The following is a 24,908-nucleotide window of genomic DNA, read 5'->3' on the forward strand; positions in this document are numbered from 1 at the left end:
AACCGCCTGCTGCTTCCCCTCCTCTCTCCTCGGTTTCCCTCCTCGGGTCGCATGTCCTGTGGGCGGGACTAAGTATTGAGGATAGGAGTCGAGGAGGGGCAATTAGAGTATTGAGAAACCTCTCGTGTCACACAAATGCCCTGCTCTGAATAGGTATAGTGATATTATATTACAGAAGGATGGGGTATGTGGGTGTGTTTTGTGAGTGTGCTTTGCAGTATGTGTGTGAGAAGAGAAAAAACACACAGAGAGAGAGAGAGAGGACAGATTAGAAAGAGTGTGCTCAGGCTCTGCTGTGTATGGCTGGGCTCCCCTGGGCAGCTTGGCTACCATGTGATGGAGAAGATAGCTATTTTCAGCTCGGGAAGTTTAACCTACTTATCTCCTCTCACTGACACTCCTCCTCCCTCCACTCCTACCTATCTTGCAACCAGCCTCCTCCCTCCCTCCCCTCTCCCATTCTTCCTCTTACTTCCTCCCCTTAACCTCTCACTCACTACCCAGCAGTGGGTCTCTCCAATTCTCCTCTTTCACTCCAGGACCATCTGTACCTCCGTAATGATTTCCCATTAACTCTTAAATTCCCTTCTTAACTGAAAAGAGATCATGAAGATGTACAGTGCTGCGATCACAGAACACAGCACAATGCTCCATCTATTTAAGTAGTAGGATAGGAGGACTAACAAAAGACATCTCGCATTGTATTACTTTTTCATGTGGTGTAGTTTAGTTGTTGTACAGTAGTCCCTTAGGCTATACAAAAGTGATATTTATGTTAAAAAGTCCAGTTTTAAAAGGTCAGGGAAATTGATTTTGGTCATGAGTAAAATAAGAGTCTACAGCAGGGCTGTCAAACTCAAGGCCCGGGGGCCAAATCCGGCCCGTGACTTCACTTCATGCGGCCCCACAAGAGCTTGCAAAAAATAGAATGTTTATTATACGGTTACAGGCCGATTTACAGAAGCACGTTGCCCATAAACTAAATGTCCCACAATGCATCTCAAATTTGACTTTTTTCTCAGAATTTGATCTTTTTTTTTTCAAAATTTGACTTTTTTCCCCAAATGTCACTTTTTAACATTTATTTTGTGACATTCTCACTTAAGATACTTGCAATTATTTGCCCTAGACTTCTGCTTTCAGACGTAGTTAATTATGAAGTTATTACCCTATCCGATAATAATCCAATGCAGAGGCAATAATGGAATATAGTACGTTATTTTATATATCAAACATTTATATATGTATATTTATATAGTCTTGAAGTTACAACCGGCCCTTTGAGTGCAACCATAATGCGAATGTGGCCCGCGTTGAAATTGACCCCTGGTCTACAGCAATAGTAGCAGCTCTGTAAAGCTGCCATGCTCAATGCTAATATTGTCATGCTAACATCCTCCCATGACATTGCTAACATTATTGTGTAAAGCAAGTATAATGTTCCCCAGTTCAGGGTATGATTTAGTGAGCAAAGATGGATGTAATGTTTAATAATTCATAGCTCTGAGTTAGCTAATCCTAAATGACAACCCCTGACAAAAAAACGTAAACAGTTGAGATGTGACGAAAAATAGCAATCACGTTGTCTTCCTCTATCTGAGTGTGTAGATATAATAATAATATATTTGTCCTGATATATAATGTGCATTTCTAGTCCCAAGGGGTCCATGTCGGGAACAGGTAAACACAGTCTAGTATGTTTAAAGGATGTATTCTAATAGATAATCCTGACTTTAAACTGAGCCCAGAGACATTTCCTCTTGTGAGTCTGTAAGTTATTATTAATGCTATAAGAAGATATCACTGGTTCTTTCGACTTAAGACATTTGCACACAAGAACAATATGTTTTCTAATGAGGCCACTCTCAGACTCCAAATGCTATATTATTATTATTCTTCAGATGTCTTGAATCTATATATCATTTTCAAGTTGGCTGTTTTCATTGGCCATACAATTGTGGGGTTTCATTCTGCAGTATATATGTTTGTGATGCAGTGTGTCTCATAGCTTGACTGAGAAAATGTTTATGAAATGCTGAGTAATTCTTGAGATATGAGAAGGATGGCGTTTTAAAAAATCAGCAGTCATGTACTCCTTTGGTCCCCACACAGGTGAAAGGCTTACACACAGTATACAAATGCAGACTGCGCCACTGCTGCGATGTAAAACTCCACATCTTGCTAATCTTGTGTTCCTGCTATTCAGATATCTGTTTTGCTGCCATGGCACCAAGTAAATACTGCCTGCGATATGCTTTACCTGCATCCATTCAGCAGATCGTAAAAGGTTTACCTTGACAGACTCAGGTTTCAGTTGCCTCAAGACGAAACCATAAGTCTCCTGGCACTGAATGACAACTTGTAGAGCTGACATATACTGATTTAAAAATGTAAAGTCATCATATCAAGTGCTCGCCTGATCCTTAGCTATTTTTTTTTTACAACTTATTGAAGTTATTTACTGCTCATTGATGTGCTTAAACAGACCTTGTTGGCTCAAACACATCTTAAAGGTCCCCTATTATACTGTTTTTCATCAATACATTATAGGTCTCAGATATATACAAAACATGTCCCTGAAGTGTTTTGCTCGAAATACCAAACAGATCATTGCAGCATTACCCATAATCCCCTCTGTTTCAGCCCTGTTTCAAAAGTGCTGATTCTCTGTCTGTTACTTTAGATGAAAACAAGGAAACACTCCGAAGTAGATAGGGACTTGGCTTGGTAACTGGAAGGTCACCAGTTCAAGTCCCGGCAAGACCAAGTGCTACCAAGGTGTCCCTGAGCAAGGCACCGTTCCCTACACTGCTCCCCGGGCACCGTTCAAAAAATGGCAGCCCACTGCTCCTAACACTAGGATCAAATCAAATCAAATTTGATTTCTATAGCAAATTTAAAAACGATTTTCGGTCGAGCCAAAGTGCTGCACATGCAGATAATAAATAACACATTACTACCAATGTAAACAGAAGACAATAAATTACAACAGCACATATAAAAATCAAACACAGGGAAGTGTCATGAGTCGTGCTCTGCTATGATTAGAAGGCCAGGGTGAAGAAGTGAGTTTTTAGTTTTGATTTAAAAACCCCTAGGGTCTGGGCCGACCTCACATGGAGGGGCAGAGTGTTCCAGAGCCTAGGGCCAGCCGCCGCGAAGGCTCGGTGCCCTCTGGTTTTTAGCCTGGTTTTAGGCACTACCAGTAGCAGCTGGGGTGTAGCGCTGGAGGAGTTCAGCTATATAGGCCAGAGCCAGCCCATTTAGTGCTTTAAAAACAAATTGCAAACCTTTATTTATACAGATAAATCCCATTGAGATCATTGATCTCTTTTCCAAGGGAGACCTGTTCAAGTAGTTCCACATGAAACATAAAAGCATCAACAGAACAACAAAAGGACATCATACAGCATCATGTACATAATCATCCACATAAACAGGTACCAATAGCTTCTGATTGACTAGCATCCAACCGAGCTTTAAAAACATTTAGTGGCACCAGATTGTTCAGTTTCCATTTAATTTGCAGACTATTCCAAGACAGAGGAGCTGCGCATCTAAAAGCTGTCTTCCCTAAGACAGTCCTAGCGGTTGGCACATTTAATAAAACCACAGCATTCGATCTCAGGCAGTAGCCACTTACAATTCTCCGAGAGATCAGGGAGCAGATATAAGATGGAAGTTTCCCTAACATGGCTTTGTATATAAAAATGTACCAGTGACTGAGCCTCCGTACAGTTAGTGAAAGCAAACCAGCCCTTGCATACAGGGTACAGTGATGGGTTAATGCTTTACAGTTTGTCACAAATCTCAGTGCACTGTGATACGCAGCATCTAACTTGACCAGGCAATTGGCAGGTGCATTCATATAGACCAGATCCCCATAGTCCAGCACAGGTAAAAAGGTCACAGTGACTAGCCTTTTCCTGGCCTCAAGCGAGAAACAGGACTTGTTTCTGAAAAAGAACCCTAGCCTAACCCTCAGTTTTTTTAGCAGGTTATTTACATGAAGTTTAAAAGAGAGACAATAATCAAGCCAGATACCCAGGTATTTGTAACAGGCAACAACTTCAAGTTTTGTTCCTTGCGTAGTTACAATATCTAAAACAGGCTCTGGTGTCTTTTTTGCTTTTGAAAAGAGCATTACCTTAAATAAAAAGATTTTAAAATCAATTCGAAACCGAATTGGAAGCCAGTGCAATGAGGCCAGAATTGGGGTGATGTGGTCACGCTTTTTGTGGCCAGTGAGGAGACGTGCCGCTGCGTTCTGCACTAGCTGCAAGCGTTTAATTGAGGCCTGGTCCATACCCACCTATAGAGCGTTGCAATAATCGAGTCTCGAGGTCACAAAGGCGTTGATAACTCTCTCCAGGTCTTTGAAAGATAAAAAAGACTTGTTTTTGGCCAATACTCTTAATTTAAAAAATCAGGATTGCACTGCTGACCTGCTTGTCGAATTTAAAAGTGTTAGTAAAAGTCACTCCAAGATTCATGACCGAGGGGAGGATGTTTGTTTTAAGAGGACCCAGAATGTCAACAGAAGAGGCTGGAGGTTGGGGTCCAAAAAAGATGACCTCAGTCTTGCTCTCGTTGAGGTTAAGAACATTTCTGCTCAGCCAGGACTTCATTTCTGTCAGGCAATCCATCAACTGCTGTAGTGAGTGTTTGTCATTTCCTTTGAGAGGCAGATAAATCTGAACATCGTCAGCGTAGCAGTGGAAGGGAATGTTACGTTTTCTGAGGATTGAACCTAGGGGCAGTATATACAATAAAAAGTGGATGGGGCCCAGGATAGAGCCTTGGGGAACCCCACAAGTAAGAGGGGCCTTTGCAGAGGAGAAGGCACCTAGCTGCACTGAAAAACTGCGGTCTGTCAGGTAGGACCTGAACCATGCAAGGGCAGAGCCTGTGATGCCAGCGGACTGTTCAAGCCGTGACAACAGGATGCTATGGTCCACTGTGTCGAAGGCAGCTGTTAGGTCTAATAGCACCAGGACAGCTGGGCTACCTGAGTCGGCGGCTAGGAGCAGATCGTTAAAAACTCTTAAAAGGGCTGTTTCAGTGCTGTGCATTGGTTTGAAGCCAGACTGAAACTTTTCATGGATTCCATGTGAGATTAAAAAAGACTGCAGCTGGGCGTAGACTACTCGCTCCAGGGCTTTGGATAAAAAATGTAGCTGGGAGATGGGCCTAACATTTGCGGGAATTGAGGGGTCGAGATTTTTCTTTTTTAGCAGTGGCTTGACCACAGCATGTTTGAAGGCAGCTGGGATGCAACCTGAGATAAGAGAGGTGTTTATGACTAATAGAATACTTGCTCCAACTGAATCAAAAACATCTCTGAGAAGGCGAGAGGGAATGCTGTCTGAGGTGCAGTTTGTCGGCCGCAGGTGCTTGACAACATCCAAGAGAGAAGTGAGGGATGGGTCAAAGAGAAACAATTTCCCCACGGGGATTAACAAAGTATATCAAAATCAAAAAAGGTGGGGGGGGGTTACCTTGGTTGGTGATTGGCTAATGGTTACACAAGCCAAAAAATCGTTATGACATCATAACCTGGCCAAAATCTGATCAGCTCATTTTCAGACAGGTTTTTATAGAAATGGATCAGGACAAAAAGAGAGCGAATCTTTTTTCCTGAAACGTTCAGAGTCTCTTTACACAGAGGGGACACATGTTGATGTAGAGGAGACATGAAAAAGTAGATTTTGCTTAATAAGTGACCTTTAAAACATTTTAACTGAGGTAACCTCAAGAAAACTGTGTATATTTGGAAACAGCTATACTGTGTCAAAAAGGTCACCACAGCCAAAACAACACCTTCTGATCAGTTTTAAACAATCTAATTACAAAATAAATCTGTCACGCCAACGTTCAGCCATTATGCGTCTCCAGCCAGAGAAACAACACTAAATCATTTCAGCTGTTTATCATCTCCCTTGCCAGTAACTAACCTTCAATTAATGCGATGAGGGAGCCACAGATTCTAATGCAATTCCATGCAGTCCCCTCAAACATTTTAGCAACCCTCATCTTTTAATTACAGTTGACAAGTGCAAGATATGTGCATACTGTAACCTTGTAGTCTGGCTCCATCTAAGGCAGGCCTTATTTTTTTAAATGACATTTCGTGTTAAGTTATAATAAGTGAACATTTGAGCTGCCAACCTGTAGCGCTTCCATCATTGCCCTCGTCCTTCCACAGTCAAATCAGAAAATAGCCATTAATTCTAAATGATGGGAGATATTTTCATTCTGATTGGGTGCCGGTGAGTGCTAATGACAGTGGAGGAAACAGACTAGAGTAAACCCAATCATTTGGTCCAATCATGAGAATGATTGGACCAAAAGCAGCCCGGCAGGTACAGTAAAAGAAGATGTTTAACAGCAGAAGAAGAGATCACTTCAAATTGTGTTCCTGCTTTGATGCAGTAATTGCCTTATAAATGAGTTATGCAAAAGGTACTCGCTCTCCCTCTAGCCAATGTGTGTCAGTATGTTTGTGTACTCATCCACACTGACTGCATCAAGGTCTCAGGTGCTGTTTGAACCACTGACCTTCTCGTTTGAATGTCTGGTATCCTGCTTAGGCAAGCACAAGCCATGAATCCCACTTTAGCTTAACAATGTTTAAGGGAGGCACAAGCAAACTATGTTCAATTTCGATGTCAAAAACAAATAGCCCAGCAGCCCTATGTGCTGACACAACTGAACCAAAGAGGTGTAACTCACTTGATTAACTTGAGGCACATAATGTTAAGCTGACTTTTAAAAAGCCAATACCTCCTTCCACTCCAAATCCCATGACCCCAATCAGGGCTGCAGGGGCAATGAGTCCAAACATTTCGGTAGGGTTTGTGTTCCCTCTGCAGTCATTCTGGGAATTAAGTGGCTTGGTTTATTGTATGGCTCCATGATATCCCTCCATCAACTCTCCTTTCTCTCCCCCCCCTCTCTCTAAAGTAACAACCTCTGCCTTGTGTCTGATAGTAAAGGTCTCTCCACACACACACACACACACACACACACACACACACACACACACACACACACACACACACACACACACACACACACACACACACACACACACACACACACACACACACACACACACACACACACACACACACACACACACAGAGACATCTCAGAGGCTATAAAAAGTAAACAGGATTAGCTGGCTATTCCTTGCTCCACTGTAAACGGCCTGTAATGGCAGCACTGCTTCTAAATCCCTCCATCTCTTTCTCCCCCCCCCTCCCTTTTCTATTAAACATGGAGGTTAATCCTCAACCCCCTCCTGTCTCCAGCGCTGTGGCCCAGGATAAGCTGTCAGAGCTGGGCTGCTGATACTCAGCTCTCCTCTAACAGCCACACAGCCTGGACACAGCACATCCGAGTGTGTGTTTGAGTGTCTGCGTGACGTTTTTTTGTGTGTGCATGCACGCTTGTGTGTGCGAGGGCGAATGAACATACAAACATCTATACTTAGATGTCTGTGCGTGCATGTCTGGATGAGGCTGGTTTTTCACGTTTTGCCAAATTCAATCAGTCTCTCCCTCCTCTTTTATAATATCTAATCTCCGCTGGAATAAAAAGCTAACTCTAGAGGACCCTAAAGCAACAAAGTGCACTCAGTGCTGGCCACAAACACTCCTGTCTGAGAGCCAGGGGCACAAGCACACTGACCCATACCTTCCGGTCCTCAGCACTTGGTCTAATGGTGGAACTGGGGGGCTGCATGGTGAATCACTAATGGCATACTCTTCACAGATATCACAAATGTCAATGTGCTTTCCCTCCCAGCCCTCTTTCACTAAACACGGCTCGACCTGCTTGCTGTGGAAACAGCACAAGTCAATACTGTTCATTTTAAAGAGGAGTTACAGGAACAAGAAATAGCGGCTGGAACCACCAACTCAGCTTATAGGTCGCAACCTTTGTTTTATTCCATTTAATGGGAATTAAGGTTCCCCAAGCTTTGTAATAGGTTGCAGACCCCTGTGAAGTAATTCAGGCTTTGAGGGACAGAATAATGATTAACCACATTTACCCACCTGAAGGCCATGACCTTGTTTTACACTTAATAAAAAGGGAGGGGAAATGCTTTGTACAACATAGTGTACAGATCGCTAGACTTACATGCCATCTGAATATTGGAGGTTTATATCATCAAGCTAAAAAGTATATTCAACACTTTTCAGCAACATACTTAATAATAATAATCAAGTTTATAGTGCTTCAAAAAGGAACTCAAAAACACTTAACAGAAAGAGCACAAGCAAATCCACATTTGGATGGCTTAAATTACTTAATCCACCCAAATGAACAGTCAAGCAGCTGCCACTTGGATCCAACCATAAAGTGTAACCTCTCGCTTTTTGGCTCTTTTTTTGTTGTTGCAATATATATATACCAACTTATTTGACACAGCAAGTATCCACTATTTATTCCGACAAAAGTCCATTTCTATTTCTGAGGTTTTAAATTACCGTCAGGATCTTTGATAAAGCTGTATATGCCAATGCAAATATAAATGTTTCAAATAACAATGAATCTTACAGTGCATTTCTAGTGCGAAATATCCACATTTGAAGCTATCTGTCACGATCTGTCTTTATGGTGTCTTGTCTATATCTGTTTTTGGTTTTCTGTGTGCGTTGTGTTTTGTCTTGTTTAGATCTGTCTGTGGTTCCCTGTCGTTAGTTTCCCTGGTGTGTCTGATTACCCGATTGTGTTCACCTGTGGCCCCTGTGTTTTCTCCTCCCTCCTCACCTGTGTCTTGTTTGTGTGATTAGTCTTGTGTGTATTTAAGTTCTGGTTTTTCTGTCTGTCTTTGTCGGTTCGTCTTGTGTATTGGCTTGTCCACGGTGAGTGTTCTGTTCTGTCATTGTCCTTATAGCCTTGAAATAAAGGAATTTCACGTAAAGGTCCTACCTGCTTCACACATCGTAACACTATCATTTCTGTCATGTGCACAAATCAGAAGCTAAAGGTTATGACATCTGGAGCTTAAATGAACATTGGCAACTATTACACCATGTTTTGTCGGCAACTGCAATAATTAAGTTTTAGATTTGCTTCAGTGAAGACAGACTTCTTCACCATATCAACGGCATCTAACATTCATGGGTATCGTAGTATTACAGCTATCTAACCAGCAGAACTAATCAAACTAAATCAGAAATAATTAAAAACCTATCTATTCATAAACCTATAGGGACATTTGATTAACCATGTGACTGTGTGTCTAAGTTCAGAATCTCCAGTCCACTACATGACCATTTTCATATTTAATGCAGAGCGTATAAGGACATTTTTCACAGTAATGTAACAGCGAAAGGGGAAGACGCTGAGTGCTATTATGGAGACAATGTTTTACACTTAAAGGTTACACAGGGATAGATATCCACATAAGCCCACAGCTCTTTATTTGAGCTACACTGGTTGTTAATGCATTATTAATAAGTGCATTTTTCCCTTCTCTCTCTCTTCGTTTTCCCTGACAGCTGACTGCCTTCTCTGTTTGGTTGAACATTTCCTTCCCAAAATCCTCCATTCCTCCCCATCACTTTCAATTTCTGTGACACCTGAAGTTACCCTGCAGTGCTTACTTGGTATCTGCTTAGCTGGCTCCAATTTTTCACCCTTAAAAAAAGAGAGAAATTCTCCTCCAAAAAACTACTCGTAGATTCAAGTGTGTAACAACAGTTTTACCAAACACCATCTAATGGCGCATTTCCACTACAGCGCGGAGCGCGGTTTAAGTGTGCCGTGCCCGGCCCGTTTGTGGTTGCGTTCCCACTAGGGGTAGTTCCGGCTAGCGGGTACTTTTTCACAGTTTTTTCTGGCTCTCCAAAATCGAGGTTCTTTCCGGGTCAACAACCGGGCTGAGTATGCTAAACTAGTGAGAGAATCGCTGGCAGTGGCAACTACAAAAACATTAACATATTTTACCATGATTGAATTGTAATGCACGTTTCAAAATGATGCCGAAGTAACAACATACTGATACCGGTTAGTAAAAACCATGAATTAATGCTTTGACAAGTCTGCAGACAGACGGCAGGCGAAAAACCTTTTTTTAAATGCGTGTTTACTGAATGGAGATTGGCTAAGCTAACGTTGTATATGCTCCGATCGTCCACACTCACAACAACGGCCTGCAGACATAAATAAACCAGCGACTGTATTCGCCATGACACAGACAGTCTGTGGTTTGTACTTGTTTCACTTTTGTCTAGTTTCTGAACAGATTTGAGGAGCTTTGAGCTTGAGTGCTAACAGCTAACGGCTGATGTTGGTTTTGTGTTTCGCATTCAAGATGACGTCACGGCTCCACCTACACTGCGTTACTATAGTTACTACCCCAGTTCCTAAACTGTAATGGAAACGCAGCATAAAGTGAGCCTGGCCTACCAAGGCCTAGCTATACCGTACTAAGCCGTGCGAGGCCATAACACTCATCATTTCAAGCAATCACTATTCTCATTGGTATTAGTATCATGCACACAAGGAGAGAAATAAACAGCCAAAGCTCAAGGGAACATTTTGTGACCACAGCAGCTTTGAGCTGCGGCATAAGTAGGAATAACAACTGCAAGTGTTAACGAGGTGAAGAGAAGGTTAATGAAAGGAGGAAGAGAAAACTGAAAATAGCAATGGAAAATATATCAGAGGGAAAAAAAGCGAACAAGAAAGTGGTTATTAATATTAAATTGGTTTATGTGTGTATACAACAGAAATAAATAGGTGACTATGTGGGATGTTTTACAATGAATTAATGTGAGTCTGTTGGATGAAGAGGGAGGCTGTGAGAGGAAGGTGAGCTGTCAGGACTTTGGATGTCCATTAGCACAAAATAAATACAGCAGAAAGGGTCAATTTATCAGAACAGGCATTACCCTGAACTACTAAAAAGCCTTCTTTAAATCATGTCAAACACACATTGCAAGCCACGTGAACTATGTATAGAAGCACAGGTTTATGCGCTGCATGCCAGCACAATCACACAGGCATAATAATATGTCTTTCTTTTTCTGTTGACGCCTTGTCTCTCTCCCATCACATGGAAGAGTCAACCGCTCAAGTCAACCGCTTACTGACCTGGCCCCTGGTAGTAGCATTGTTTGCCCCCCCGAGTGCCACAGAGTAACAGGCTTTGCATAGGTGACTCACCGGGTCTTTAGCTTGCTGCGCTAACACGGCGTAGGTGGATATCCTGCTGCAGAGGCATTTGGTGTGGACAGTGGTTGACGCGAGCGTTTGGCAGCCTTCTGTGCCCCAGTTTTCTGCGCCAGCTTCCCTGGAGGTGGGGAGAAGAGGGGGGGGGGGGGGAGTGGCACAGGGGACATAAACAGCGACTGTGAGAAAAATACACACAGAACAAGCTGTCAAATGACCAAAACACGTCCATAGGACATTCCAATACAAAGAAGGGGTGAAAGAGGAACATAAAGTTTCAGCGCATCAAGGTTACCAAGTTCACCCATTCACTGTAGGTTTAATATGCAGTCATGGCCACACGCACGCCAACTCACTGACAGGCTCTTTTACTCCGCTGGTATTAGAAGCCAATGTCACCTCACTTGTTCTTAAGTCCGTGTTTGGCACCCTAAACACTTTCTTTCTCATCTTTGTTCTTGTCTTTTCTCTATTCCAACTCTTGGAAGAAAATTCTAAGAGACTTGAGGCCTTGATGCCAAGGTTGCATCAGCTAACATTTAACAAAAGACTAGTGCAGCTTAAACGGTGGATGGGGATTGTTCTGCACTAAATGGTCAATTGCTTTGACACGCAACACCTTTCTGGGTAAAACACTGCCTAGAATCACATGCAACCTTGTACACTTTATTACCCCACACGGCCTCCCTTTATTTCCCCCCTCCCTTCCACTTCCCTTTTTATGCACTCAATAGGAGGTTGAGAGTAGAGGTCGATCAATACGATTCCAACTGCTCTAATTACCCTGGCAGCTCAAACTACACATTAACCTTATGTTTAACCCTGGATACACTATTCTAGATACCAGATAGATAGACACAGTGTGGGAGAGGTGCATTTAGAGCAGCTACACAGGTGTCCTGTTTGGGCCAAAGCTCAATGAGACATCGGCACAGAGGCAACAATAACTCATCGTTTTACAATATGTAAGGAGATCCTAAAAACACACTATTTCTGACATAATTGTTTTGGGTATATCAAATGAGTGACTTCTGCAATTCATTTTGTTCCTTCTGGTTTGAAGTGGGTGGGACTCAGTTTAGAGACGGAGGAGGTGTTACATTAAACCAACATTTTTTAAGTGATTTTGTTTTGTGTCATACATTTGTTAATTTAGTTATTGCCTATATATATAGTAGACTGTGTCCTATTGCAGACGATACGGTGCACTGGTTCTTTCCCCACTAATCAATGAGTAAGACCTTAATCATCTCCTCTCAAGCTGATACTGTAGCAATGACCATCAGCACTTTGACAACAACACTGTTGATAGAGAGAAAAGTAACTAACTAAATATGGACTTCAAACTATTGGGTTGCCTTGCTAATATTGTATACTGAAAATATATTGGATTTGGTGAATAGTGCATATTTGAGGACCACTTACATCTTGAGGGAAAGAATTTGGTGACAGTTTCACTCTGAGAAATGATAAGCTGTTTTGTGTGTCTACTGTAACTTGAGAAATAACAAGACATAACATCTAAAAAAGAATACAAAAAACTTGAGCTGCACTATTATGTGGCTAAGTGTACCTTTCATATTGGAAAACCCAACAAGGATAAATATATAATACAATTTTTCCAAAATAAATACATAAAAAAGAGAAGATTAAAAAAACTTGTCATGGAAAGACATTTTAATCCTTTTTTCTCTACTCTGTATTCAAAGTTCAAATTCAAAATTAACTAATTTCTGACTTTTGCGCTTTTATTATTTTAAGAAGTCTGATTTTAACTTGTCATCTAAGATCAATAAAGTACCTCTTATCTTATCAAAAATCATAAATATATATCAAATGAACAAGTACTTACTTTTCATCTTGACAACATATATATTCATAATGTGGTTTATTCTACTGTCGATCAAATAACGCCATCAAAATGTTAAAATAACATTGACAACATTTTACCAGAGCACAACCCAATGCATCACTCAATACTATACTTCTACTATGACAGGCCACTCAAACACAATCAGGGTGACATTAGATGACAAGACAGTCAACATTCATTCTTAAAGGTATATCTGACTGTGAAGAAATGCACACACACAAACACACTCACTTCACAATGTCAGTAATGAGATATGAGGACAGTTCCCTGATGATCATCAACTGCACTGTGACACTTCAAAGACCCGAAATTGAGTCAGAGCAGACATCTTGACAGGAAGCAAAATGGTGCGCAGATGTGTGTGTTTCTTTGTGCGTCAAAGAAGGTGAATGAGAGAATACATGCACTTGTTAACTATTTAAATAAATCTTCCAAGTTGTGTACATTAAGGTTTTTCAGGTAAGATGTACTGTATTTTTCTAAAAACACATACATGTGGAATCAATTGAGCTTACAATGATTCATACAGTGATCAAAAATAAATAATGTACTGAATAGGCGCGTTCACACCGCAGTACTTTTCCCACTTTAGTTCTGATATAGTTCCGAAATGTTGCGTTCACACCAAAAAAAACTTTTTACCACCTTTGCTAGAGAGCAGGAACTTTCGTGGGAGAAAAAGGTTCCTATTTCTGATTGGCTGGGCGGATTGCAAACCACGCCCTGTAAAACTCCCAAAACGTTTTGTGAAGCCGCCATTTTATTATCCTCGCATTAGCATTATTAGCATTAGCATTAGCCCAGCGCACACACGCAGAGAGACTAACTTATGGCAACGCAAAATAAAACATGGGAGCGGTGGAGATGAGGAGGTGTCGGCGTTCTGGCGATTTACTCTGAAGGCTTCAGTAGAAGCTGCTGGGAGTCCCAGCTGCTTCTACAAGCTTATGCATGTTGATTGATGTAAAATACGGAAAATGCACATTTGAAAGTATGCACGTCACTTGTTTATTCACACAAATGATCTAACTACATGAAACAAGGACGGACACATCAAGTAGTCAATGTCAGTCTGACAGCAAACAGGAAGTTTGGATAATGAAAAACAGTCTGACAGCTCACAGCAGGGGGGTGGCTAAAGATAACACCAGAAATACAACTAATCTCTGACCTCTTTGTTTAGCTGCTGAATTTCAAACAACAATTGACCCTTATCTTGCTGGGTTTCATTATTGATGTCTTTCAGCAAAATGTCAGCTTTGACTTTTATATAGTTATATTGCACTCACAAAGTTGGATCTTTGATATTGCAGACAACGCTTTCTGATACACACGACTGCTGCAGACCCAGCTGGGCTTTATTAGTAAAAAAGTATCAGTGGCAAGCTGGCAAGGAAAGATGAAAAGGACATAACTTTTGTTATGAGTTTTTGTTTTAGTTGAATTAGCCGGGAGTTGCTGCCGACTACTCTTATCATGGAAAACAGAACCCAGATGTATAAACAGGTGAGCAACTATATGTATAGCCCAGGGATCCCAAATGTATACCGAAAGATATCAATGTGGCATCATCCAAACAAATGCTGAGATGGGTAAATGTGTTTAACACCATCACGTTTGCTGGCATTGCATTATTCGACACATCTGTTGTTTGGTTTTGACTTTGACAAAAAGTAAGGTTTTATTTTATGGATGCTAGAGTTGGTTTTTATTTTGACAGGTAGTTATCCCTCAGTGCACCTGGGGATTACAAAGGTTGGCCTGATCGACCAGAGCCATAATCAAATATATAGATTCAACATGAATGAGGGTCTACAGGCATTGTATTTGCTCTGCGAGGCTGTACTGAAGAACAGCAGGGTTCTGAGATTAATGCTAATGTTGGCATGCTAACCGGCTACCATTAAAAAAGCTAAAATGCTTCTTATTTAAAAAGGTGTGATTTTTGACATGTCCATCATTTTAGCAAAGAGATAAGGAACATTTAAAGGTTTTCTTTGGTCATTTGACAAGTAAAGAAATTATGTGATAGTGTCAATTGTTTAGCTTTAGTTGTAGCTTGTCATAGTTCAGAGTGGCAGGAAATCGAAATTAGCAAACTAGCTAAATAACCCGCTAGGTAATTAGCTAGCTTGTCAATTCCACTATTCTTTCATGCTACATAGGCTACAGCATAATGAGCCAACAAAGTTGAAACTAATCATACGCTAGAAAGGCTGACCAGTGCTGTGACAAGTTTGAATGAAGCATAAAGTTGTAACATTTCACTTATTTACTCTGGTTCTGTATGCTTTTCAATGTCATTTACTTAGTCCTGCTGCACGAGTCCTCACTAACACTAAGAAAGTGGACCACATCACTCCTGTTCTGAAGTCTTTACACTGGCTTCCTGTGTGTCAAAGAATAGATTTCAAAATACTGCTGCGGGTTTATAAAGCTTTGAATGGTTTAGGCGCAAAATACATTTCTGACCTCCTGCTAAATGATGAACCATCCAGATCTCTCAGGTCTTCAGGGACTGGAACAAACTCCCAGAAACCTGCAGGTCCGCTGCAACTCTTACTACTTTTAAATCCAGGCTGAAGACTTTTCTTTTTGTCGCTGCTTTTAATTGAACTATTCATATCTTAGACTGCACTTTAACTTTTATCCATGTATTTTTTCTTTTAATGTTTATTTTATTATCTTTTCTTTTTAATGACTGATTTTAAATGCCATTTTCTTAATGTCTTTCATTTTTTGTAAAGCACTTTGAATTGCCTTATGTTAAAAGGTGCTCTATAAATAAACCTGACTTGCCTTGCCTTGCCTAGTCATTATTCAAAAACTTCACGCCAGTTGGTTTATGAAGAAGTTAAGCAGCTGCTTCTTTGATTTCAACTCCTGCTGCTATTGATTTTCCTAATATATTTTGTCATCTTAGCATTATACAACTAGCTAATTAGCATCAAACACAAAGCACAGCTGGGCTTGAGGTGAATATCATACGTTTTGCAGGTAGTCTATTTGGTCCTTGTGCAAAAATATTGGACATATTTAGATTTGACCCGAGGACCATGTTAGTGGTCGAATATGTACAAATTCATCCAGTGGAAACATGAATGAGTGTGCCATAGCAATCCACCAATTAGAATTATTCATGATGCTGTAATACAGTGCTAAAGCATCATACTTCAACAGTTTGCCTACAAATATACTGTCCAATTGGTTTGCTAACCGTTTGTAGAAAGATGTTGCAACTGTTAAGAAAAATACTTCCTGAGCAACAGCATAAAGTGACCTTTTGTATCCACTGAGAACGAATTGGCACCAACCCTTGACCGAAAGGGCAATGCTATGAAAGCCAATTGCACCCTGTTTAGAAAAAAAAAAAAAGGTTAAACATGCTTTGAATTCTTAAGTTGACGGGCTTGATGCAGGGATTTGAGCTGCATGGAGATAAAGTCACTGTAAAAGCTACCCTCCATCCTAGCACATCAAATATGGGGCCAATGTTTCTCATCCAAACTAGCAAAGATGACGTGATATCTGTAAGGTAGAGGGACACATACAGACACGAAGCCTTATGATAGGAGCTGAAGTGCTGCATTTAGGCAACGTTTAAAGTGTTGTCACTGTTAAGTATTTGAAAATGTTGTTCTACATAGCTGTCTGATGTAATAGGGATTAACATTATCAGCTAATTTCAGCTGCTGGCAAACACTGTCAAAACTGATTCATGAGACGACCGCGGCCAAAAAATACAGTTTAGTAGTAAAATTGCACACTCTGTCCATTGCTTATTGCTGGTAAAATGTGCCATCAGATTTGTGTGTAGTTGTGTCATCAGTGGCCAGAAGGGCAGGCAGTAAAAGCTATTACACAGAAGAAAGATAAAAAAATGTGTGGATAAAGCAAACAGGAATACATGCAAAGAGATGAAGGCATTGAGGGATGACAACAGCATTTCACACATTGATAGAAATCAAAAGCATGTAAATCACAAAACCTATCCTCATTACATAGAATGCACTTTCAAGTCAATCTGCTGTTATGTCTTTAGAAGTTAGAGGTATCAAGCTGAATATGCAGTGCATGATAGTGTGAAGCCATTAAGCAATTTGCTGCATGTACTCCCTGATGTTTTGATATGCTTTAAAAAAGAGAACTGTGGCTAGTCAATGTCTAATACAGAATGAGAGATAGTGACACACATTGAAACAGAGAGCTACTGAGTCATATACAGAAAGGGCTATTGGAAATGAGAGGGCTTGTTGTAGTAGAGAGGGATTGTAAGGATCATGGAGGTAAGTGGCCTCAAGTGGACACAGCTGCAATGGTTAAAGCCTACCACCAGCATCAATGGCACACTACGGCAATAGTATGCTCGGTCATGTTTTAAATATATAAAAACATTTCTCCATCTTTTCTCTAAAATTAAGCGTTAAAAGGAAATGTAAGAATGCAAAAATAACACATATTTGGTACACCCAAAATGATGCTTTTTCTTAGTTTGCCTGGTAGACCTTTATTTTATTAAACATTTCCAGATACAGTGTTAAGGTGGGGGTGATGAGTAGCTTTATAACTCTGAAGTCTATAGTTCCTACATTTAATATCGCACAGTCACGCATGCATAACATTAACATTCGGCTCCAGTTTGCTCACATTTATGCTTGTATTCTATTGTGCATAGTGGCTCTGATGTGACTCTGTCATGAACTATAAGCGCTTGATAGGAACAGAGCTGTTAATACTTTTAATGGAAGACAGGTCAAAATGACTGCTGTCCAAAAAGGCCTATTTACATCAGACCTTCAAGAGCAGAGATGTAACCAGAAACAAATGAGTGAGAAACTCTGAACAAGGTTTATATATAAGCATCCTTTTCATTATCTTCCAACACTTTTAAGGTGATTGAGTTTGAGCCATGAGGTACAGTATTACTTGCTATCCCTGTACAGTACACTTAAATAGATACGTAAAGATTCACACCCACACTGGTCATATGGTGGCTCGGCTGTCTGTGAAATGCAACGGTTTTAATTAAGCCAAAGAATGTAATTTGTCATACTTCTATCTGCTTGATTTGCTGAAGATGAATTATCATGTTTCAAATGATACAAAAGAAACACTGTTTTTTCTTTTCATTTTTGAAATTATAATTCTTAAAGTAACAATTGTTAATAACTAAATCTCAGTCCATCTTTTGAAAATGAATGTCAAAACACAGCCTAACGGAGGCATCCGATAGTGCCCAAATGTACGTTTTTTCATCTCTCAATAATTGAATCAGTGACCTTATTAGACTCGCTTTAACAGATTGCACTGTTGAATAGAGGAATAAGGAATATAGTTTCCTGATTGACACCTCGGAAATAAAAAATGGAAAGAGTGTGACAAAATGTTCCAGTTGATGGAATACATTCTGGTATTTGCATCCCCGCCCGCCAGGGAGCCAGAATGCGCATTCACCAGAGTCAGCGCACATTGGCCTTTTACTCAATGCAGCTGGAAAGCATTGAAGCAAATCCTCACATGATAAAAATCATCTGTACTTGCTCAACCTTTCATAGCACCTATTATGCAGTGCTGACCATCCCACATTGACACAGTACTCGCCACAATGTAGGCTTGTGTCTGCATTTCACTGCATGTTTGTGCCTGCATGCATACATGTATTTGACCCAGATATTAACTCTGTAACATCTAAGCTTTCCTCCGTTCAACTAACTGATGTAAAGACGGGGTTTATAACCACAAGAACATGCTGTGAGATTATATGAGGCTTGCTGTGAAGTTTATGTGCAAAACCGTACTGCTTAAGATTTGAAATGTTATACTTTTAGTGGTAACTCAAACATGAAATATGTATTGATGTCCCATGTGTTATGGAATGATTCTGGAAACAAATAAAAGGTTTTCTCTCACCAGAATACATTCATAATGATTGTGGCTGTATAAAATGTATATATAAAAAAACGAGAATTAATTAGTTTTCACAAGGCCAGAGATATGAACACTTATGTGTAAAGCAGAGTACGGTAGCACTTTACAAAAGTAACTCAGCAATAATCATTTATTTCTAAATGCAACTTGAATAGATATTTAATATATAAAAAGAACTGTCCTTGCTTAATCTTACTTGTCTCTCTTGTAGCTCATGTCGTGACTATGTTGTAAAAACATGCTTCTTTCATTCTCGTGCGAGGATGCTTTGTTATTGACCTCCACCTCCCCGATCTGCTCTCTGGCATGGCCGTGGGCTAATTTATAAGCTTCTTTGCTAGGATTATCTTTCTTCCTGGTGTGCAAGTTAGTGAGCAAACAGGAAAAGCACAGATACAGATTTCAGCTACAGCCATAAAGGCCTGCCGTCCTGACTGCCTGCATTTCCAGTGACACGGCATGGCTAAGAAGAAAGAAGTAGCTCCTGCAGAAAATGGATTATTAATCATGATCTCTGAAAGGGATTTTATTATGTTGTTTTTTTGCAACCCATGTTTTTGGTTTTTTTGTATTATATCTCGTAAAATTGTTTTTTCCTCTCGTCAGGGGCTCAACGAGCACACTTCGGGCCCATGGGACATCTCTGAATTTCACAAAGCACTTACCCAGTGCCCTCTCAGCCTACTTGCAGGTGCACACACAAAAGGAGGATAATGTGCGAGTCAACAAGCTAAGCATAAGGCAAATAGAGCACTTAACTCAGGTTACATGATCTTGTAAGCGAGAAATTGCTGCGCTGATTCAGGCGGGAGATCTTAACAAAACAGCCTCGAAATGACAGGGAATAGATTTTAAAAGGGGAGTTAGATGTTACTTACCCAGTTGTTCAAAAACTGTTAATGTCCAACAACAAGAAGGCGATATATTCCAACAGAAGACTTCTTTTTTCTCTACTTCTAATCTAAGCTTCAAATGCTACTACCATGCCACTACAAATGCCACTACAAATGCCTAACATCACCCAGGGGAAGAAGAGGCAGTTCTAAAACTATCCCTGGCTGTACAGTAATATACAGTAAACCATTCCACTCCCCCGGTCACATGATGACGCAATCAATACACATAATGCATGACGTAAAAAAAAAGTCTAACCTAACAACCCTTTGGTGCTTTACACATAACCTCATCACCCAATCAAGAAAGGAGAACTTTTCCTAAGAGCAAGCAGCCCACACTCATCCGTAGAGTCCGGTAGCAGAAATAAATCATATCGAAAGTTCAGATCTGACTGCTTAGATCTGATCTCTACAGCTATTTAAAGCAGCCAAAGTGCCCTTAAGCTAACTGTCCTGAACAAGAACCCGAGTATTGTGCCCTGAGAATCGAAGCTACCACGTGAAGGCGCTCTCCAAGGACTGTTGTGAAGGGGAATGAGCGGAGAGCCGGTCCACGTCTGTAACGCCCAGTGGAGGCAGAGCCCTCATAAGCCCTACTGGCCGACTCCCTCGCTCGCTGTTTGACACGGTCTTGATCCCCTCTGCTCTGTCAGATGGGAAAGTGGAGCAAGCCCTGTCAGCCATCCACACCCCCCGCCCCCCCCCCCTCCCTCCTTATGGTGTCTGTGCCATTAAGTGTGTGGACGTTTCCGAGCGTGTCTCTTTGACGACACAGAGGAAATATACACAAGTAACAAGAAAGTTGAAGCTATTTCAGATAGGGAGAGACAAAGGCCAACTAACACTTTAAACATAACATTACAATAGAGACATAATTGAATATGTTAGCACATTTTAGTTGGTCTTGTATAATGTACTTGTTATACGGGTATATGCTATTTTAAGGCTGAACTGTATGCTGTAACCCCAGGGATAACACTGTCTGTATAGCATTCATGCATTTTTCTATACCAAATTGACAGGTCAAGTGAATCTGGTGCTAGGCTGTAGGTTTCTCATCTCATGCTGTCTTGAGGCTACATTTCTCGCTACTACCATACATACTACTACTACCATAGATACTAAGTGGATTATTAAGTATTCAAGAGGGTGAAAAACGCACACTGAATTTATGTAGGGTATTCTCTTCATTCATTTATCGGCTTGTTTACTACACAGGAGTTATCGATGGCATATACATGGCCATTACGCTGCCACAAGAATGATAAAAGTATCATACACTTGGCTAAGGTCAGACCTTGACGCTATGCCTTTTTGTGAAATGAATGTGATGACATTTTGGCCAGATTTGTGTCCAGCTAGTGCTTGGCTGTGTACAGATGAAATATTCCTTTGACTTTTTATTTAAGGTTGAAATCTTTCTCGGTGCCAAAGCCAATAGCAGTGCCAGATCAGTCGGAGCCCGGAGCAAGCGTCAATCTACCGTGTCAGATCAGGGACGTTAAAGGTACATGTGCTGCACACCAGGCTGTTATTACTGTATGGCGGTGGGGGCAGGGTGGGGTTCCCAGGTCTTTAACCGCTGATCCCCGATCAAGCAGAAGACCAATGTGGATTAGAGATAGGATTAAGTGACCCTCACCCCTTAAAAGGCTTACTGTCATGCATCCATCTAAATGGTATGTGTTCGTATCTAACTACTGGAATATTGTTAAGGCAAGGCACGTTTATTTATATAGCATCTTTCAACACAAGGCAATTCAAGATGCATTACAAAAATGAAAAACATTCAGACAAAGGCATTTAAAAACAGTCATTAAAAAGAAAAGATAATAAAAGAAACACTAAATTAAGCATGCTTTCAAGGGAGATTGCTCAGTTGTCTGCCTATAATGCATTTGAGCTTTGTCCGTGTGTTGCTTCTAAGCTTATTTGAAATTAAATATATAATGCATAGTGCATTGTATATTTCATGAATGCCAGCATACATCGGTTTGTCCTGATTCAAAAAGCAGCAGCTATAATCAGTGTAGCACATGTGAGTATGGTATATATACAATGTATAATGCAAAAGACATAACACAAGTACTGCACTGTACATTGAGTTGGTGTATATCAGTGGGGCTTCAGACAGGCATCCCATACGGAATTGGAGTGAGGGTCAGAGCGCGGAGATGCCAGAGGCAAGGTCAGCTAACACGCAGGCAGAACATCATCATTTCCCATGGAGGAGAGTGAGAGTTATTGAGGTATGGCAGAAACATGAAAGAGAGACGCTTTGGAGAAATAACCCAATCAAGATTCAAGGTAGAAATGTCTTCCCACAGACATGCTCAGAACACGTGTACATTTTTTATTCAGGGTAACCTTCTGTGCTTCCAATAACCTGAGCTCCTGTTTTCAAAACTTGTAAAACTTTTATGCGAGCTAAACATATCAGTACGTATTGGCGCCGGCAAGGCCACTGAATGAGAGTAGTCAGGCACATAGGGGGGAAGACAGGGAGGCATGGCGGGCGCAGCAATTTGGATGGGCAGATGGTGTCGACATATGGGCCTGTTAGGGGCAAAATAAATAAATAAACACTCACACATAAATACTGAGATGAACTGTGAGTGCCACAAACTGTTGGCCAACGTAGCCAGCTCAGAAAGAGCGTACATGGGAGAGAGTTGACACTGAAATGTTTTGCAGATTTCAAAATATACGATTACTGCTTGAAGAAAAGAAAACGTGCACACAGATAATTGTGTGGGATGACAGTAGGCTTTAGAGATGTAAGCCTCTGATCTCCAAGTAAGTACACATTACACAGACATTATAATAATTAACGGAAAAAGATACAGGATACAATCTTTTTTTTAATGTGGGTGCTTCTGTGTGAACTGAATAAAGCGTTCATATACAGGGGAAAGGTTACAAGTTATGTTCACGTCTCTGAGATGAACTTCTGTTCTCCTGCTGTCTGGTTCAGCTGCTGCTGTGTTCGCCCTTCCTCCACATTGCTATCTATACATTCTCCACCTCTTCTCCACCTCCCGCTGAACCTCAAAGCCTGTGGCTGAGTTAGAGAGACAGCCAGGTTGAGGTGATATCCTACAGCAAACAATCCGCTGCTTTGTACAACATGTTCTCTGCCCATATCAACTGCACACCCGGCTTTAGTCACAATCTGCTGCCCAGCAAAAGGAAGCGAATGGAGAACTGTATGTACTGAATACATGTTATATTTCTGCGCCTTTCTGTCCTTGCTTTTGCTTGTTTATATGATTTGTATAAACTGCCAATACTTGGATTTAAGTAAGGAAAAAATATCAAAATCAGAGTAGTTTGCGATGAATAGTTTCTTTTTTGTCTAGCCTACACTCTGAAAAACATCTGTGCAAGAAACAGCATGCTCCAATGAGCTCATACTGTTAACACAAAAGAAGTCTCTGGATTAGCCCAACATGTAAACACACATCCTCAATATGACTGTTGAGCAGCGATGAGAAAAGATGGAAGCTTAAAATAGACTTCAAAAATCACAATCAATTATAATAACTGGAACATTCTTGTTTATCGCTTGTATTTCAGTGTAAGTCAAACTAACTAGGTCCTGGTGAGTGTGTAGGCTTTGTGTGTGAAAGCTTTGAACCATCTGCGTGTACTCCCTGCCGGGTATGTATGCAAACATATTACTTTATTCCTGGCAAACACATTTGGATGTTTTCCACATTCCTTCCCACTCTGAGTATGAATGGTTGATAGACATCGCTGCCACCTTGCCACTTTACATTCTGTTTGCCTCTCTGCCCGGGTAGCGTCTGCACATTTAATTTGATTGCCGCTGTAATCTGCCGGCCAGTTAATTGACTTTGCCGAGCTTTGTTCCTCTCCCACCTCGATGAAGAGGTGCAGTTTGATAAGTTACAGAATGTCTTATACTCTCCTGTGATCCTTGGGCCCCATTGTGTGCTTTGGTCACCGGGGAGTGCTGTTCTAGAGCAAGAATAATCCTGTATAATGTGATCCTGATGGGGAAGCTGAGCTGACCAAAATGTTTCGTCATCCATCTTGTTGTCACTGTAGAAAGTTTCCTTTTGTATCTGTCAAATCTAGCTCTTGGAAATCAAATCATATTAGGAGGCAGAGTAATGCCACCTGTATGGCATGTTTAAATCAACTTGAAAATCCAACACTCGACGAATCAATCTCCACTCAAGTTCCACTTAAGTGTTCTGGAGCTGCTAAACGTATTTCTTCATCAGCAGATAGTGGTTGCTCGGTTGTCATTGAACTCTACAGAGTTTAAAGTCTTTCGGGGAACCATCCATGGATACTCAGCAAACCTAATCTGCTAATAAGGAACATGTGATACACTCCAAAGCTCCAGAACAAGCGAGAAAGAACTTCTCAGGTGGAATTGTCTTCTTCAAATGCTAACTTTTATTAAATGTTACTGCAAAATGTTTACTTGAACAGTCTATTTCTGTCCAAACAATATCCTTTCCAGTACATATGTTTCTGGTTATATTAAGGCATAATTGTAAAAATCAATTCTTCCTTAAAGCATATGACAAGATGTGTCATTATAATTATAATATCAAAGTGATGGCCTAAACGTAACAACATGTGTAGCGTTGCCAGTGAATGTCATCCATTAACTCTAAAACGAGAGGTATATCACTGTATTTTGTGAAAGGGTTGCATCTGCTTAGCTTTACTGGCATGGGTAGAAGATATGGGCCATTTAAACATATCAAAGTGTATTGAGACCATAACACGGTACCAAACCCTAGCTTAATGGTCCTGAACCAGTTTTAATTTGTAATCGACAGAAAGAGTCATTACTTGGTGGGTTAATGGTTAAAACAGTGAAATCAATAGTGCTGGTTTACATCATGTAGTTAACCAGATTATCCACATACATCAATGAGTCAGTGGCCTACATGGACACATGAGAGGAAACCCATTCGGACAAAAAATGAAGGCTTCAGGTCACTGACTGTTGAAATTAAGCCACATTTCCACAGCTCGGAATT

The 24,908-nt window shown here is 40.7% G+C and overlaps 1 protein-coding gene across 7 annotated transcripts in view; it reads right to left on the reverse strand.

Annotated features, from left to right (window-relative positions):
* Positions 1-24,908, reverse strand: part of adgrb2 (adhesion G protein-coupled receptor B2) — a 268,441-nt gene that overhangs the window by 57,208 nt on the left and 186,325 nt on the right. For all 7 annotated transcript variants that reach the window (XM_071204889.1, XM_071204887.1, XM_071204888.1 and 4 more), the window contains exon 16: positions 11,182-11,308. In XM_071204889.1, the coding sequence (XP_071060990.1) occupies positions 11,182-11,308 (127 nt within the window). The remainder of the gene's footprint in view (positions 1-11,181; positions 11,309-24,908) is intronic.

Source organism: Pseudochaenichthys georgianus, chromosome 11, assembly GCF_902827115.2.
Source record: "Pseudochaenichthys georgianus chromosome 11, fPseGeo1.2, whole genome shotgun sequence".
Taxonomy (NCBI): Eukaryota; Metazoa; Chordata; class Actinopteri; order Perciformes; family Channichthyidae; genus Pseudochaenichthys; species Pseudochaenichthys georgianus.